The following is a 17,580-nucleotide window of genomic DNA, read 5'->3' on the forward strand; positions in this document are numbered from 1 at the left end:
AGCAGCAGCAGTGGCGGTAATTGCAGTGCGAGGTGTCTCTGTTTGCATTTTCAGACTGTACGTTCTCTCTGCAACTCTCTCTGAAGCATGACATCTGCTTTTGAGCTTCGTGGCTTGTTTAACAGGTCGTGTTAAACATGTTGCTGTGGGGTGTCTTTAATGGTGTTTAAAACATCCAACTCTATCTACACTACTTTTTATATTGTTTCTGTGAGGCACTTGGAAGTGTTTGAGGTTTGAAAGGCAACATCATTTTCACGTGTGACGGGAGGAGAGTTCAGTGATTGAAGAAAAGAGACGTCTTGGGATTGTCCTCTTTGTTTTGGTCTGTTTGCCGACCCTTGCCCTTCAGTCCAAACAATAATCCAAACAGATTACGACAAACTCTGCTGTGTCTTTTTTTTGGAAAACTATTTGCCTGAAGTCTGATTCAGAACCTATAAAAAGTTTTTTAGTAATGCACTTTCTGTGTTTTACCTTGAAAGTTCTTAACATTCCTTTTTTTTAATATATATTTTGAAACAGCAAAGACTGCTGTTGTCTTTGTGGTACAGTGAACATTGTGTTCAAGGTGTTGTGTTCCTTGATTCAAACAGAGTTTGCTGTCAAGGAATGTTGGTCAACATACAGACTAACTCAACCAAAGCTATATTTGTAATGTTTTCTGCTTATGCGAAAGGTTAGTTCATTAGTCTGTACATTATTTAGTGAAATAAACCTTTATTTCACATTATGATCAATCAAGAAACAACACTTCATTTCACCTGTAAAAAAATACAAATTATAAGTCCTCATATGACATTTTTTTGTTGCAGATAGGGCCTGATAATCTATATCCAATCCCTGTCACGGCTCCAAACTTTCCCTTTAAGAGCACCCATGGGCGCTCAGGTCTCCTTGCTCCTAATAAGGAGGTGGTAAACCCTGCCTTCAAGAGGAGAGGAACGGGGCCCTGGCACACGTTTGAGGACCACAGTCAAGTCAGCGATATGACAATTTCGACTTCCAGTAAGGAACTTTCAAAATAAAGCTTTTAATTACTTCTGTGCTACACGGTCAATGTCAATGTCACGACGGGCACATGCAAAATATTACAGAACTATTATGAGAGAAAATTATTATTGCTACATCTGAGAAGCTGAAGTTTATTAGCTTTTTCTGTCTGACTTTTGATTTCTAACTGTGGAATTTTCACCTCTTGCATCAGGGCTGCAAAAATATCCAAAGTTAATCTTAATTCAAAATAGAATTAGACTGTTTCATATTATTATTATTTAACATTTCTGTTTGATGTAACATATCTTTTCAGTCAGATTCAGTTATTCAATTTTTGACTTTGAATTTTGTCAGCCATACCTCGTACACTCATTCTCATTATGTGAACCGTCACAGATCATGAAGTCTTCTTGGAAATTTCATTCTAAACTCTTATTTTGAAAGAACAAACGCATAGTTTCCGGTGTGATTTGGCTTTCCTCTGTCTGACTCGATGCTTAAAACTTCAGGAGGGAGGCCCTGTTTCTGTGTGGAAAGGCTGCTCGCCGCTCAAGAGGCAACCAGAGAGGAGAAGCGCGAGGGGCGAGAACAAGCTGATCCAGCGCAGCCGGTGAGCGAAGGAACACCGGGAGAGCACGGAGGCGGCGTGAGAGACATGCAGGGACGAGCTATCCACAAGAAAGACGCTTAGATTAGACAGATTTGCAGTCAGGTGAATCGCGCTGGGATGAGAATAATCTGACTTTTGCAGCGGAGTGTCCAGAGAATTACGCAGCACTCCAAGGTGAACCAACTTTTACGCACGGACATTTGGAGACGCGGTGTCACTCACGAGAAGAGGGCTGCGTTATCGTTACATTCACTGCGATTTTGGAACGGGAGCCCATAATCTGATCTTTCCATCGAGCACTTTGGCACATGTTGACGTACATATTTTTTTAAATCACACAATTGGAGGCATTCTTGGAACATTAGTGGGGGGTTATTAGGACTCTCCCTCACACTGCAGACTGACATAATAGGAATTGTGTGGCTGTTGCCTTCGTGTATCATAAGACCCTGCACCTGTCCCACGGTACCACTGACGTCTCCTTTGGTGAGTTTTCAGACCAGCGGTATGGACAGAGTCAGACGTCTAGCCTGCGTGTGAGTCACCGTGAGCAAACATTTGGACAAGCTGCGCTCATAAGCAGTGACACATTTGGAGATATTTCACAGTGCGTGCCTCGCACAAGCGGCCAGCACACGACACCGGGACGAGGCTCGGTGCAGCCGGGGGATTGGACGCCGAGGTGCTAAATGCCCAGCCGGTCGCTTGCGGCTCCTCAGGCTGGGCGGCAACATGAGGTCCTGGGTCCTGCTGCTGCTGCTGGCTGCGCTCTCAGCGGCCCGTCTGCGGCTCAGCAGCGCTGAGGTAAGACTGGGGGCTGTGCCGGTAAACATTTGACCTCTAGTCGGTGAGGGGAGACTAATAAGAGATGGATTAAACATGCATTTTTTTTTCTTTACTAAATGGCAGTCTATAAAATACTGATTTTGTGATGCAACCATTGGTTAAGAAAAACCAGCCTCCAAAATTAAGGCTCAGTATCGGTTAAGACATTTGTATGCTGTCTTACATCTCTTACCATATGTGATTTGGACAATTTTGATTAGCAGCCTAAAATATTTATGTCAGCTCTATAATAATAGGGTGGACTGAGCCACCACAACATCCCTGATCAGTTTGGAAGGAATATTTAAAAAGTGTACGTGGGACAGACTGAGAAAAAAAGATTTAAAAGATCATTATTTAGGACCATTATGCTAAATATTCTTGATCTCACTCTATCTTAAATCTCTGCCTGGATCTGTTCACTGATCTGTCACTAAACTGGCAAGAACAAGTTTCTCTGGGTCTGTATAATAAGTGCCCCTGAGAGAAACTAGGAATTGTCACAACAGGAAAACCGGTTGCAGGTTCAATGTTCTGACTCGGATATGTTAAATTGATAGTGCCACTCCTGGTGAGACTTTTTTTTTCACTTGTAAGGAGCAATTAACTCACATCATCCCCTGAGGTGATTCTGCAAATGATTTGTGTAAGTTTTACTGCAGCACAAAAACAGTGCACTGTTTATTTAGTTTTCTTGTATGTGTCTGTGTGTGTGTAAGGCAGCTTGTACATCTACATCTTGTACAGCTTGTACATACTCGTACATCTATCTAGTTTCCCCTCTAGTTTTCACTCTGCAGCTTGTGCTGTATGAGGGATCTGTTTCTCTCCGAGGCTCCTTTTCGTGTTCCATGACAGTGATTCTCCTTAATAGTTACGTACTGTCAGAGAGAGAGAGAGAGAGGGTGTGAGGCGAGGCAATGCCATGGCTGGTGGCTCAGTGGCGGGAATCAACCTACAGTATGAGGCTGAAGCCAAAATCCTTATGTGTTCTTTCAGTGCCGTGTGTGCTCTTACCGTAGTCAGGCCAGCGTTTCCACCACACACCATGCAGCCAGCAAACAGAAACTTCAAGGTGACCAAATAAACATCCACAAGTCCACACGAAATTGTTGTCTATCAACTTGAGCACCTCATCCTGGCCTGGATAGGCTATATAACCTACGGCATGATCATCTTTTTTAAAAACTAAAAGATGTAACTGTTGACACATTGGCGTCTTCAAAGTCCTGCTGTTCATGCCCTCATTTGGTCCAGTCTCTTGTCACTTGTCTGCCATGTGGATGGGCTTTCAGATGGCCCATGTAAAACATAGCAGTGTTGTGTAGCTGACTGTCTTCACATCTGTATTCAGTTGTTGTAGTTGTCCAAAAAAAATACCCATATGAGCATTTCCTGTTGTGGCACCTCTGTGGTTAAGTTTCAGCAGGTTAGGTCTGTTCAAGTCTGGTTAAGATAATTAATGTATTATGGTTCAAAAAGACCAGCACAGACTGTTGATAAGACAAAGTATATAATTATTGGTCTGTGGTGTCTCATACTTAATACACCCAACCATCCACTCCAACCTGAGACTTTTTTATATTCCTCCCCAACATCAACGCTGCTGCTACATTTTCTACTCGTCCATTTGAACGTTTGAACATCTGAGTGTTCCCTCAAACAGCCAGTGCTCTTGTTTCTGTTGTAAGGACAGTCTCTGTCTTCAGCATCCTACCTGTTCAGCAGTGCAGGCCAACGCTGTGCCCACTCTTGGCTCTGTTGTCCCTTTGAGGTGACCCCAGTGTGGACAGGCAGAATTTCTGTTTGCTTCATTTTAAAAAAGGTCTTTTGTCGTACTTGTGTGTCTTCCCACTTCTCATAGCATCTCTTCCCCAGAAGGCACAGCATCTTGAAACTTCCAGTGATTGGAGAACTTCTTGAGATAATTACAGTTCACACAGAGAAAACATGATCCTTCAAACACTCTGTGGTGATCAATGTACTGCAGCAGGCAGAAGATGAGTGCCTTGCACAAGGGCACTTTGTTCATTAGGTGGATACCAGCTGTTGGAGTTAAACCTGTGATCCCTGTAGTCTGCAGGATTATCACGGATACTATTAGCATACTCAGCTTCATGTGCCTGGTGAGTTAAAGTGCAGCTGATGGTATCACTGACATATTTTTATATTTAAACGAGCACAGACCCGCCATGTGACCTGAGTGTGGGACAGCATCACACTGATGAGTCCAACTGAGGCTCTGTGACGCTCTATTCGTCCTCATGTCACAATGTTTGGTCCAGTGATGGGAAAAAATCTTTGACGTCTTAGTTCTGCCACATCTGTCTGTGGAAAAGACAGGCGCACTCACACACACACACACACACACACACACACACACACACTCACACTCATTATTCAGCAAAGTCCCTACAGGCTAACTAAGGTAAATATCCAGAAAACACTGCCATAATTTACGAGGAAAAGATGATTCTCTGTTTTCTGTGCAGCTGTCGTGTCTTTGAGCAATCCAGTCAAACCTCGCTGATTATGTGTTTACAAATACACACATACACACAGACACACACACGAACAAGCATGAATACAAACACACACTGAGCGGGATGTTACGGTTCATTTTTAAATCCATTTAAACAGAACTGGAGTCAAATACAAACACACAAAAGCATTGACACACAAGGTCAGACCTCAATTCTTTCATCATCTGCTGTTCAAATGACAATTGTTACACCGACACACACTCACAATGACACAAACGCACGCACACACACAGCTGATTGGTGGCTTTTGAACAGGTTGTTGTCTCACTATTGTCTCTGCAGACGAGCTTGTACGATCTGCTGCTGCGAGGCTTGATCCATTTTACATAAGAACAACAACTAATCTGCCAGGGATTTCACGGACGTTGAGTGCCGTGTCGTAGTGTGTGTATTTGTGTGTGCGCACACATCTGGGAGGTCCATCGCCCGGGTGTAGCTGCGTATGTGTTAGTGGACATATGTGCTTGTCCCTCTGTCTGTGCATGTGTGTCAGATAGAAAAGCGCAGTGGCACATAAGGGTATTTGTATATAAGCCCTGAATGGTGCAGCATTAGAGGAAAATGTGACCCAGAGAGTCCAATGGACAATTTGAAATAAAACAAATAATAATAGCAAACCATACAACTAATAAGGATTTGTCGGTCACAGTTATACACTTAAAAAGGATAGAAATGACACAAGATCAACAGGTACAGTAAATAGGTTGCAGATATTAAAACGTTTGTTAGAATCAGGGCTGCAGAAGTGGAGAAAACATGCAATTTGTGTCACATTTGCTAGACATGAGACAGGATATATCAAAGGTTTATGCACTGTCTGTGTGCATTTCAATGTGTCTGTGGTAGCACATATTGCAAATAAAAGCAAAACTTAAAATGACTGCAAAAATCAATGTAACTCACTTTCAACTTTCTGTAATGTCGGATAATGATGATATTTTTCTGATCGAAGAAAGCAAAGAATATTAAATGATATAATATTGCAAATTTACAATTAATCTCGACCAACTTTAACTAAGCATTGAGACAACACTGCAGGTTAGCTCAAACACTTCTGTCAATGTGTCTGTGGCTGCTTCACAGTAAGAGTTCTCCAGTGATGGAAGGCTTTTACTTTGAAACAGCTGCAGGCATGCAGCTAACCGTATCAGTCGGCCTGGAATGCTAAACATTCACTGTTAATTTAGCTTTTTCGGCCCTTTCTTGGCACTTTCTTCATATCTAATTAGTCTGAAAGATATACAGGAAGACTGCACTTTGATACTGTGAAGAGGAGGCCTGAGCTACTTTCTGAATTTTCACTATCCACAACTATTTGTGTTGTATTGGGCTGCAACTGTTTTCAGTTATCACTGATCAGCTGATTGGTTTGGTCTATAGAATAAAAGGAAATAATGAAAATATCCATCATGATATCCTGAAGCTCAAGGTAATGCCATCAAATTGCACATTTAAGAGTCCAAAGATATTAATTTTACTATGAGACAAAGAAAAGCAGCAAATCATCAGCCTGAAAAGACTTAAATAACTATTCATTGATCAAGGTAACACCGATCGATGAATTGTCCAGCTCTTGTGTTGTGGAGAGTGCTGTGCCTGTGCTTATTGTGTAGAGGGTAGAGCCCTTTGGGGGTCTTATGACACACTTTGCAGGCAGAGGGCTTTGCTGCCTTGCTCAAAGACCCTGCTCAGCCCTCAGACTGCTCCTTTTCCTCCGCCTCCTCTTTGATTATCCTCATCTCATCTCCTCTTTTCACCCTACTCTCTGCTCCTCTCCTCTGTCATCTTTCGATCCATCATCTGCACCCTCGTCTCTGCAGCCTGGGGGGGGGATCTATCTGCTCTCCTGGTGTGTGTCTGAAAGAGAGAGAGAGAGTACTCATCAAGCTCTGTGAGTCTATCAAGTTAATGCGGCTATGCAGCACGTTGGCCATCTGCCACATCTGCGATAAAAGAAGGCGTGTGCTGTGACAGGGCGGTGGGACTGCAATTCACTCGTCACACAAACAGGGATTGAATAGTTTTTTTTGTGTGTTTACTTTTTCGAGTCGGTGTCTGATCATGTTTGATTGCATGTTTGTATATGTATGACTGTGTGTGTGTGTGTGTGAGCAGTCAGCTGGCCTCATAATTACATTCCATTACACTTCACCTTTCTCCTCAAACATTCCATACAATCTCTTTGCCTTCCTTCCTTCAAGGCTCCATGCAGTGTGTGTTTTTGCACAAGTGTGTGTGTGTGTGTGTACGACCTGCTTGTAGAACATGACATCTAACCAGACAGTCCTCTTGACCCAAGAGCTTAGCTACACACACACTCACACCGTGTAAGATATGAAAAATGCCATAACAATGAGCAGAACAGAGACTAAAAACAACAAGAGAGGCCTATTTTTGTGTGTGTGTGTGTGTGTGTTAGATAGCAAATAAGGAAGTCCGTGTCAGATATATTCTGGGTAATTTAGCTCTTCTGCTCAAACCACTATTATTAGTTTGTTGTCCAATTTTTGGCCCTTTTTAACCAGCAGGTTGTTGTTTGTTCATGTGGGGAACTATTTCCTGTCTGTGTGTCCCACTCTCTAATTTCTTTGTGTGTGTGTTTGTGCACAAATGTGTATGTGTGTTCAAGATTAACGCTGTCACTGTAATGATAGCTTCTTACAGAGTGAAAACTGTGTGTGTGTGTGAGGCTCTCCGGACAAATTGGGTGGACAGTTAAGTGGTAAAGCATCTCTATGTGAACTGGAAAAGAGGGGGCGAGTGTGTGTGTGTGTATGCGTGTGTGTGTGTTTGCTTAACTAGGTCAGCCAGTGGCTCGTGAAAGTCATCCAGGTGTCCTCGGCCACCTCCGCCCACAAAGCAGTCAGACAGAGAGGGAGAAAGCTGGATGAAAAATGAACTTAGACAAAAACATAACATGATAATAAAAGACAATTTTCAAACCCTGAAATCATGTTAAACCTGAAATGACCTCTAGCTGGTGATCATTCTTAGGAAAACATCCAAAATGTGAACAAAAATAAAACAATACCACCAGATATATCAGTGTATGTACCACCTGTTTAAGACTATACAACCAGGTTTTGACTTGTCCAGATGCATGAACACCAGTACTAACATTTTTGACCAATGTAAAAAATCCCCTCTGACCCCTCAATATGTTATTCTAAATTCAGCTGCATCAGTGTTTCTCCTTATTTTTTGTCCTTTTTTGTTTCAAAAACCTTTGCGTCCACTGCATTTTCAGTTATACCTCAAAAAATCTTGACCGTAAATGACATTTTGTGGCTGGTAAAGTCGAAATATTTCAAAAAAGTCTTCTCACTTGGTGAGGTGGAAAGACTGGTGTATCAGTGAAAACAGACTTAGCAAATAAATCATGCCATACATGTAGCATGTGACCTAACTGAAACTGTCACTGAGGAGACAAAAAACATCTATATGAAGCAGTGAGGAGACTTTCTTTCTGTAAATCTGTGTTTTATTGTATTTTCATCGTCCAGTAGAATCGCTCTTATTCGTAGCTTGATTTTACCTCTCAAATATTAATGTTGGTTTTAACAGGCGGCTGCATAGAGTTCAGGTGAGGTTACCCTGCAGTGCAACCCATTCTGGATAAACAGTAACTATGTGTTGTCTGATCAGGGGTTAGTGTCTGCAGTTTGAATATCCGAAGTAAGCAGCTTGGGTAAAAGCTGGTAGCATTGCTGTTTTGTTTGGGTTATTATTATAATATCACTGATTTTGTGTTGAACAAGGTTCATCAAAAATGAGGTTGTAGTAAAGTAGTGCTTCTACAGTCTGGGGAGAGGTTCGCAAACCACATGAGGAGGAATGTAAGAAAATACCACTGTTACAGTATCACAAAATGAATGCAAGAGTAAGACTCTTAGATCCCATATTTGGGGAGCGGGCCCTGCCTGCATTATTAGAGGTGTCAGATATTTACTGTAAACATATTAGAACCAAAAGCATACATTTTATGTCATGATTACAGTAATAGTAGATGAATGTCTTTACTTTTCTTTCCAGGCATTTTGATGTGTTATCCAAAATATCTTTCCTCTTACATTCTTTATACTCCTTAATATGTTTTGGCATCTTTCTGGCATGTGACTGTATCAAATGATGTTCCAACTGTTCTGCTATCGTATCAACTTACAGCCAACCAAAGCAAAATTTGACATAGAGCACGAAGTAATCAGCCTTTGATCTCGACAAAGAAACCACAGGAGTCTTTGCTTAAAACAGCCACACTGAACACATAATGAATTCCTGCGATGGCATTCATTAAAACTTAATTAAATGTCACATTCCTCCTCTTTTCTTGGGCGATAAAGAATTACTGACATGTAAGTAATAACAGATTTTGCAGGCATGTTTTCTGTGATTTATATGTGCATATAAATTACAATAAATGCAACCTCCATCGAAATCTGGGACCAAATCTGGGATTTGACACTATCTTGTCTTGATGGCTGGTGCGAAAGCATGTTTAACTGAACTGAAAATGAACTGAGAGAGAGAGAGAGGCTAGTTTCCTGTGTTACACCGGGAGCAACAGCAGTGTTTGTGGGTAAACAGACGGGGAGAGAGTGACAACAGCAGCAACAAACACCAATCACAACCATCATTTCCTCTGCAGGAGGAAGTGAAACTGGAGCAAGTGTTGACTGGAGATGGAGGAATGAGATATTATACACCAGCCCTCTGTCTCTGTATGTTTCTCTCTCTGTCTCTCCGCAATTTTTTTTCTTCTGCTGTTGTTCCATTTCAGCTGCATCCTACAAACTGTTAACTGAAATTAGTTGACAATGCTAATAATCAAAACAACACAGGAAGCCCATCTTTTGTTGTTTCAGTATCATGTTCACTAGTATCATGTGTATCAAGTGCTTTTTTTCCCATAAATATCTTCTTTTCCCAATAATGAGGCCATTCCTGGTCTCCATGTGAAGTAATAACTGTGTGGCAGCCCATAAAGCATGAGCCCTTCAGGGGACTTGAGGCCCAGACTGAACCTGCATGTCCTCCCCAAATAAGACATCTAGCCTCATAGAGACCAAAAGTAATTATAAATGTTCGCCATCAACCCTTAAAGTGAAATAATGTCCCACTTTATCACGTTACATTTTAGTGGTAAACTGGGACACTGAATTGACACACAGCTACTGATTCTGTTCACTCTAATAACACCTTAAACTTTATTGGCATACCTCACAATGGCAGCTGTTTCCAAGGTAAAAGCAAAAATGCATTACAACTGGGTGTTTATCTGTCTCCACAGGGTGATCCGCTCCCTCCGTCGCTGGTCGACCTGGTGAGGAACTCTCCCATCTCCTCTGTGGACGACCTGAAGCTTCTGCTGCAGCAGGAGACCAGTGCAATAGGTACTAATGACCACACACACACACACACACACACACACACACACACACACACACACACACACACACACACACAGACACTAATAACACAGACATGGAGGAGGTAAGTGTGTGGGTGTGTCTACAGAGGCCTGAAGAGATAGGAATGCAGTAAGAGAGAGCAGCAGCAGCATACATGCCAGCCAAGCACCATGTTAAGGCAATATTTACCTGAGACAGCAACAAGAGTGATGAACCAGCTTGATGAGAGAGAGAGAGAGAGAGAGAGAGAGAGTTGGGGGTGGGGGGGTAGCTGTGACCTTGGTGTGTGTTGGACAAACCGAGACAGAGAGAGAAAGAGAAACTTCAAGCACAAGGTCACTGCATTGTTCCCCTGCTCCGGAGTCCTCCCCAGGTTTTGAAATATGGATATGTGTGTGTGTGTGTGTGTGTGTGTGTGTATTTGTGCGACAGAAAGACGACCCCCCCCCACTCCTACACCCCTCTAAATAGTGTCAGAGTCAGACACATGAGCATGCGGCTTGGTGGCTGATTAAAAGATTCATTAATCTCATCCTTCTGAGGAACCAAGTCCCAAACACATACATTAATAGACAGTCCTTTGATCATTCCATAATGCATAAATAACATGGTGACATAACAGCGACAACGGAGAGGAACCAACAGAGGGAAGGATGCTCAAAAACAGGGCACGAGGAAGTGACTCAGAGTGTATGTTTTTATCCAGAATAAACTTTTTTTTTTTAAGTTTAACTTTTTTAGGGGCCTGAGTTGAGGCACTAGATCAATGATTTATTTTCTGGATATTTTTGGTGTCATTATTGCTTTGTGTTCTGTTTTCCGACGTCATCTTAAATTTTGGATCTGCATGGATCTGTGGATGCCAATGTCAGTCGATCCACTACTTTGGTTCAGACTTAAATATCTTAACAGCTATCAGGTGGATTGAAGTTTGGTCCCCAGATGAATCCATAGTGATTTTTTTCATCCCCTGACTTTTCCTTCAGTGCCACCATGAGGTTGACATTTTTAGTTTAGTCTAGACAACTACTGGGCCGTGACATTTGGCACACACACACACACACACACACACACACACACACACACTTTGGTGATCCTGTAACTTCAGTTTGTATAATGGTTTGGTTAATGTCCATCTATGACATTCCCATATGTGTCTGCCATGTTGTACATTCCTCGATAAAGTGGCGCAAGTTTAACATGGCTGAGTTCTTTTGGTACTTAATGTAAATTGTGAAATTCAATAAAAACATCTGTGAAAGAAAGATATTTAGTGTATAAGTTACAGTTACATCAGATTCAGCAGAACCAGTATGCTGATTCTTAATGGCCAGCTGGCTTTAGCAGAATTAAATGGGTCACATGTTAATACATGAAAGAGGAAGAAAGAAATCAGTCTTACAAAACATTTCAACACAGATAAATGCACTGATAAAATTAGAAAGTAGCTTCTGAGAACAATAAGAAACTGTTCTCTTTCTGCACCAGGCAGTTAATTAGGCATAACAGGCAACTAAATAACACCTTGTGCATCTGGGCGTTGTGCATACACACACCAATGCACACACAAACACAGTGACCAACAGCAATCTACACCAGGGATATAATTAGGACTAAGAGGCTACAGTATGAAATGACGACATATGTGAGAGTGTACACACACACGCACACACACAAATCCACACATGAGCTATATTTAACAACTCCTATCTCTCCTCAACAGTATTCTTGACAGCGTGGGGACAAATCGTGGCAGAAAATAGCCTAATTGTTTTAGTGTGAGGAGAAAAAATTGCTTCCTTTCTGCAGTGAACAATGAGCTTCGCTAAAAACTGCCCTAACAGCCTCACATGCATTTCAGATTTCTGTCATCGCTTGTAAAAGTGCTGGCTCAATGGTGCCAGGCTTTCAGATAAAAGTTGGAGAATATTAAGCAAATTTTATTAACTGTTTGTCTCGTTCTGTCTCCTTGTCTCTCACCCTTCCAATCTCCTCCCTCCCTGGTTGTTTTCTGTAGAAGAGGAGGAAGATGAGCACGATATTCCCACAAACCACACCCATGGCCGATACACTAGAAGTCTTGGTAGGTTTCAGCATCTATTTCTGTCCCTTCCTGTCTGCATTTTGTTTCTTTTTCTTTCCATCTGTTTTTACCACCAGTCTCTCAACACTTCGTATGTGATTCCTGCCAAGAATCCCCCTCTTATTCTGTTCTTTCTCCCTCTCCTCCCCTTACCAGTGGAGGCACAGCCAGCTCAGCAGGCGGCGTGTAAAGTTCGCACAGAGGTGATGGAGGTGACTAGGTCGATGCTGGACCGCCGCAATGCCAACTTCCTGTTATGGCCACCCTGTGTGGAGGTGCAGCGATGTTCGGGCTGCTGCAACACCAGGCTGCTGCAGTGTGTCCCCACCGTCACCTCCAGTAGATACCTGCAGGTACGAGCACATGCAGCTGCCATAAAACCATAAATTCATGATTTAAAGTAGGAACAATACCTTTGTGGAAATGTGTCACTATGCGAATGAGTGCTTTTGGTGTTCCAAATACATTTGGTGGCTTAATCTGAAGATGTGTGTCTTGTTTATCATCTAGACAATAATTGAATATTACAACATACTGGATTTCATGGGAATTGAATCATAATGACCGACCATATTATATTACCTTTTTAAATAGTTCTGCTGTGCAAATCAATTGTGCACTGTGATCTTGTGTGCATCCATATGGTGATTAAGAATTTCCTAGATTTCATGATATTGCTTCAAGTGATGATTTACGCACTTTGAGATTACAATTTAAAACGCAGAACCTCATTCTTTCCTCAGAAAATTATAGAAAACTTTGGCATGAACCCATCAAATTCAGTGGAATTTGATTTACACTTAATGTGTCAGATTTTGTATGCTGATGTTTTGTTGTTTCTCCCTCTTTTCCAGGTGATAAAGATCCAGTACATAAACAGGAAAGCCCATTATGACAAAGCCATCATCTCAGTGGAGGACCACGTCACTTGCAGGTGCCAACCTCCCTCATCCTCCTCATCTTCCTCATCTTCCTCTTCATCCTCCTCTGTTCCCAACCCTCGCTCCTCCATTCAGAGCAACCCCAACCCACCTTCACCACAGCAGCCTCCCCCGTCCTCCCACCTTCCCCTGCCCCCTCCCCGACCTGCTCACCCAGCTCCACCAAAGACTCACGCTTCCAAGGCCGACCTGCATCGCCACGACGACCTGAAGCACAACCAGCAGCACTACCACCCCGAAGAGCGCGAGCCGGTGCCGAGGCAGTGGCAGCAGGGCAGTTACACCCAGCTGGTGCACTGGACACAGCCCAGGGTGCACCAGGCACCCACACACGTTGGTGGGGCTCACACGCCGGTAAGCGGCTGGCCATCTGAAGCGAGGGCGGAGCATAGTGTCATGGGAAGCGCACAGCAGGTCGGGCACGGGAGCGGGTATGATGGCAGCAGGGAGGAAAGTGGCGTGCATGTACCAAACAGCGGCGGGGAAATGCATCATCCAGATCACATGCAGAGACAACAACAGTTGTTACAGCATCAGCAAAGACAGCAGCTTCAGCAGCAATATCAGTATCGCCATCAGCCGCATTACACACAGCAGTACAACCATGGAGGGGCGGAGGACTCAGAGCTGAGGACACAATATCGACTCAATGCTCCCCAATCAGACAGCGCCTCCTCACCTGGCAGCCCGACCCAACTGCCCAAATTAGAACAAAACCTCACCCCTCCTTTGACCACCAAACAGAAAGACTCAGTGACCAGCCAAAAAAATACAGAGGTCACAAATCACAAACAGACTGAGACTGAAACAACCAGTCAAAAAGGAGGGAAAGAGAAGGAGGAAAGTGGGTCAGCCAGTAGCGGGGACACGGCCAGGGCAGAGCTGGCCGGCGAGAGGAAGGAGAAGGACTCAAAAGTGACCAGTGGGGACGGTCATTTAACGGAGGAGGAGAGGAGACAGAAAACTCTGGCGACGGTACAGAGGGAACTGGATCGAGAGTCTCGTCCTCATCCGCATCATCCACAGCAAAGACCAAAACCGACCACATTTAAAACAGGTACTGTTTGATTGTAGAGAATGTGTGTTGTGAGTGTGAATGAGAGTTGGTTTTAAAGGTCAACAGTTGCTTTTTTTTTGCATTTAGAAGCAGCAGATATAACTCCTTAGCACGGGTCAGTAGCATCTTTAGACCCTCCCTGACTCATAAACCACAGTTTTTAAGCTCCACATCCCAAGGTGGCAACACAGGCTTTCTGTCAGAACTATGAAGTTTTAAGCCCAATCTGAGATTACAGTGATGACATAACTATGATGTCAGGGTTATTTTCCCAGACTTGAGCCATCAGAGCATTATACAACTGTTTTCACATTAGATAGAACACATGACTAGTAGACTGCTCTATATGTGTAAAAGTGATTGTGGCCCTTTGGAATAAAAGTACTTTATGAAATAAATCTTGGTCACTATCAATGTAAACAGAGTGTCACTCCAAGTGAAAGGAGGAAAAGTTTGTGCATGTATTACAATCGCTGCCTTTAACAAATCTAATGCAAGACAGAGGGAGAGGTAACTACCACTAATTTTAGCTTGTAAATTTTGCTTTTAACGTACGAGAGAATCAGTGGGAGAGTTTCCCAGGCAGGATGCAGCCCCCTGTACATGTATGACTAAACAACATGGCCACATGTGTCCTGCTATTCTTCCTCAACCCCCTGAGAGCTCTGTAGTCAGCGAGTTGGACTTCCCACGGCTTCGTATTTGACTTAAACCTGCAGGCGGTCACAGGCTTTGTTACGCAGACGTCAAGGTTATCGTCTGTCCTTCAGAGTGCAGTTAGAGCCACCACAGGAGCTACACACCCTGTGTTTATTCCTAACTGGTGCTGCACACTGCTATTAAAGCCAAGATGACACTATTGTTCATGTGTGGTTACTTGCTTCATATGTTATTATTCGTTTTCTTTTAGCTGTTTGAACAAATTACCGATGCTGTAATTTTTCTAGGGAGTCACCACTTCTGATATTTCAATGTACTTTTCATTCCTGTTTGATATTGACTTTTGCATTAACTGTGTCCTCTACCTCCTCTTGGCTCCCTTTAGCCCTCTCCACAGTGGCTCCCATGTCCCCCGCAGCCCGCCAGGCCCCGTTCCGACCAGCCTCACCTCGCCGCAGAAGGAAACACCGCAAACGCATCAGCAAAGCAGCCATCAGAGCCATGATCATGTAGAGCTGCAGGTGAGGGAAAGAGCCTGAGGGATGAAGGGAGGGGTGATAATCGTGATTTAGTAACTCGAGGCAGCACGGGGGCATAATGAGAGGGAAGAATGTCCTTTAAGCTGAAGATGATAGTTAAAATTGTCTATGCAAGTGTTTTTGATGCTTTGAATCCCTACCAGCTGAAGGGGTATTGCGCTATAGCAGAGCCTGACCTCTGCTCTTCCTGGAGGTCAAGTGAAAAATGAATTTCTTTACCACTGCATTAAAAGTGGCCTGCCTTTGCTTAAAAACAATTCCTCATTTGTACAAAGACATGGAGGGGAACACATGCAGTGTACTATATGTGTCATTAAATCCTTCCATTTAGGCTTGTAGTAAGACATTTAGGCTGATATAATAATGAAAATTGGTAAAAATCACAATAGACTGAGGAGGGAGAGTAATCTAGTATACAGTAATACAGTCATATGTAACAGAGGTTGTAAGATGAATTTATCTATCAATGTAGTCAAAAACTGAAAAAAAAAAACATACTTATCTTGTGTTTTTCTTTTTCCCTGACAAGAAATGTTAAAGCTAACCAAAAGCTGATGGCCAGACGCATCGCACCAAAGGAATATGGAGAGACAAGAAACATGGGATTCCTGAATGTGGGATCTTTGACTCTGTGGACGGATGCAGAGGTGATGGACGCTGCTTTAGAGAAAGTCACCTTTCCTGCTCCGGAGCTGCCGCAGAGCGCCCAGCTTCATGGATATTATAAAAGTGCAATCTTATGAACTCCTTGGAATGGAGGACACTTGTCACACTAAACACTGGATGTCATTTGTGTGAACCACAAATCCCATTAAGGTGGATCGGTGGGAGCTTATCAGACGCCCAAAGCTAAACTAGTGGTCTCTTCTTGCAGTTGACAGCCATTGATTGGCTGCTTAAACACCTTTGGCTTCTAGTTCAACTACTGATTGGTCCACAAATGGAGGACTTGACTACAACTTGGACTAAGAAGTCATTATTGGGGGCTAAATGTGGAGCTAAAGATGAACCTGGAGACGTGGAGAACTGGATTTCTACACTGGGACGATAACTGGAAACTGAGAGAGTGCAGCTCAGGCCTCAATGCCAAACATTACTGTTATAATACAATGTCTGAATCTACTTTATCTAACACTGGAGTAGCCATACACTGATCATACTACATTGACTAGAGAAGTGCTCTACCATGTACTGTAGCTTAATGTACTGGAAAATATCGATAACCTGCTCATTTTGTACTACTGCCAGATCAAAATGGAATAACAACCAAATGCCTGCCTAGATAATGTGCTATGAATATCCACATTAAAGAAAGTCTTAAAGACCTGGCTTTTAGAGATCGCTGTGAGCCAGTTATAGCCAACACTGTATGTATAAATGCTTTTAGAAAATGATTTCTGGGGGGGGAAAGAAAACTTTATTTCTTAACTTATTTAAAAAAAGGAGGATATGAAGTCCTCCAGTTCTCAAGTGTAATTATTGTTGCAGACATGTTTCAAATTATAATTATTGGTTGTACAACTGTTACTGTTATGAATGTTATTTTTAATAAAAAATAAAAATATTCAACAAATATACAGTTTCTGTTTTGTTCCAGATTTTGCGTGTATTTGAATGAGCATGCATGTGCATGCCTTTGTGATGAAATGATAAAACTGACACGTAAATACATACATATGAGTGCATATACATATAAAGTGTGTGTGCATGTGTGTTTGGCAGTGCACATGCACCCACACAGTAGACTCCTCTGCAGATCTTTGGCCTATGACTGAACGTCCTGCAGCTCTGTCACGCAAAGCAAGGCAGGGGTCAGCAGAAATGTCTGGTTGCTATAGGAACTCCCCGACGGACACATCAACAGAGAAGTATCGTATGGTGAAAGGGAGACGAGGGAGGGGGATGTCAGTCCAGGAAT

General features: G+C 42.8%; 1 protein-coding gene across 2 annotated transcripts; it reads left to right on the plus strand.

Moving 5' to 3' along the window:
• Nucleotides 1-1,702: 1,702 nt before the first annotated feature.
• Nucleotides 1,703-17,190, plus strand: pdgfba (platelet-derived growth factor beta polypeptide a). 2 transcript variants are annotated; one of them, XM_070827614.1, is made up of 7 exons: nucleotides 1,703-2,410; nucleotides 10,262-10,364; nucleotides 12,400-12,465; nucleotides 12,622-12,818; nucleotides 13,320-14,463; nucleotides 15,509-15,644; nucleotides 16,192-17,190. In XM_070827614.1, the coding sequence occupies exons 1-6, from the start codon at nucleotides 2,339-2,341 to the stop codon at nucleotides 15,634-15,636; spliced, it is 1,710 nt and encodes a 569-aa protein (XP_070683715.1). In that variant the 5' UTR covers nucleotides 1,703-2,338; the 3' UTR covers nucleotides 15,637-15,644; nucleotides 16,192-17,190. The 2 variants fall into 2 exon arrangements, with proteins under 2 accessions (XP_070683715.1, XP_070683716.1); XM_070827615.1 differs by having other exon boundaries at nucleotides 12,403-12,465.
• The last annotated feature ends 390 nt before the right edge of the window (nucleotides 17,191-17,580 follow it).

The sequence above is a fragment of the Pempheris klunzingeri genome, chromosome 3, assembly GCF_042242105.1.
Source record: "Pempheris klunzingeri isolate RE-2024b chromosome 3, fPemKlu1.hap1, whole genome shotgun sequence".
In the NCBI taxonomy this organism is placed as follows: Eukaryota; Metazoa; Chordata; class Actinopteri; order Acropomatiformes; family Pempheridae; genus Pempheris; species Pempheris klunzingeri.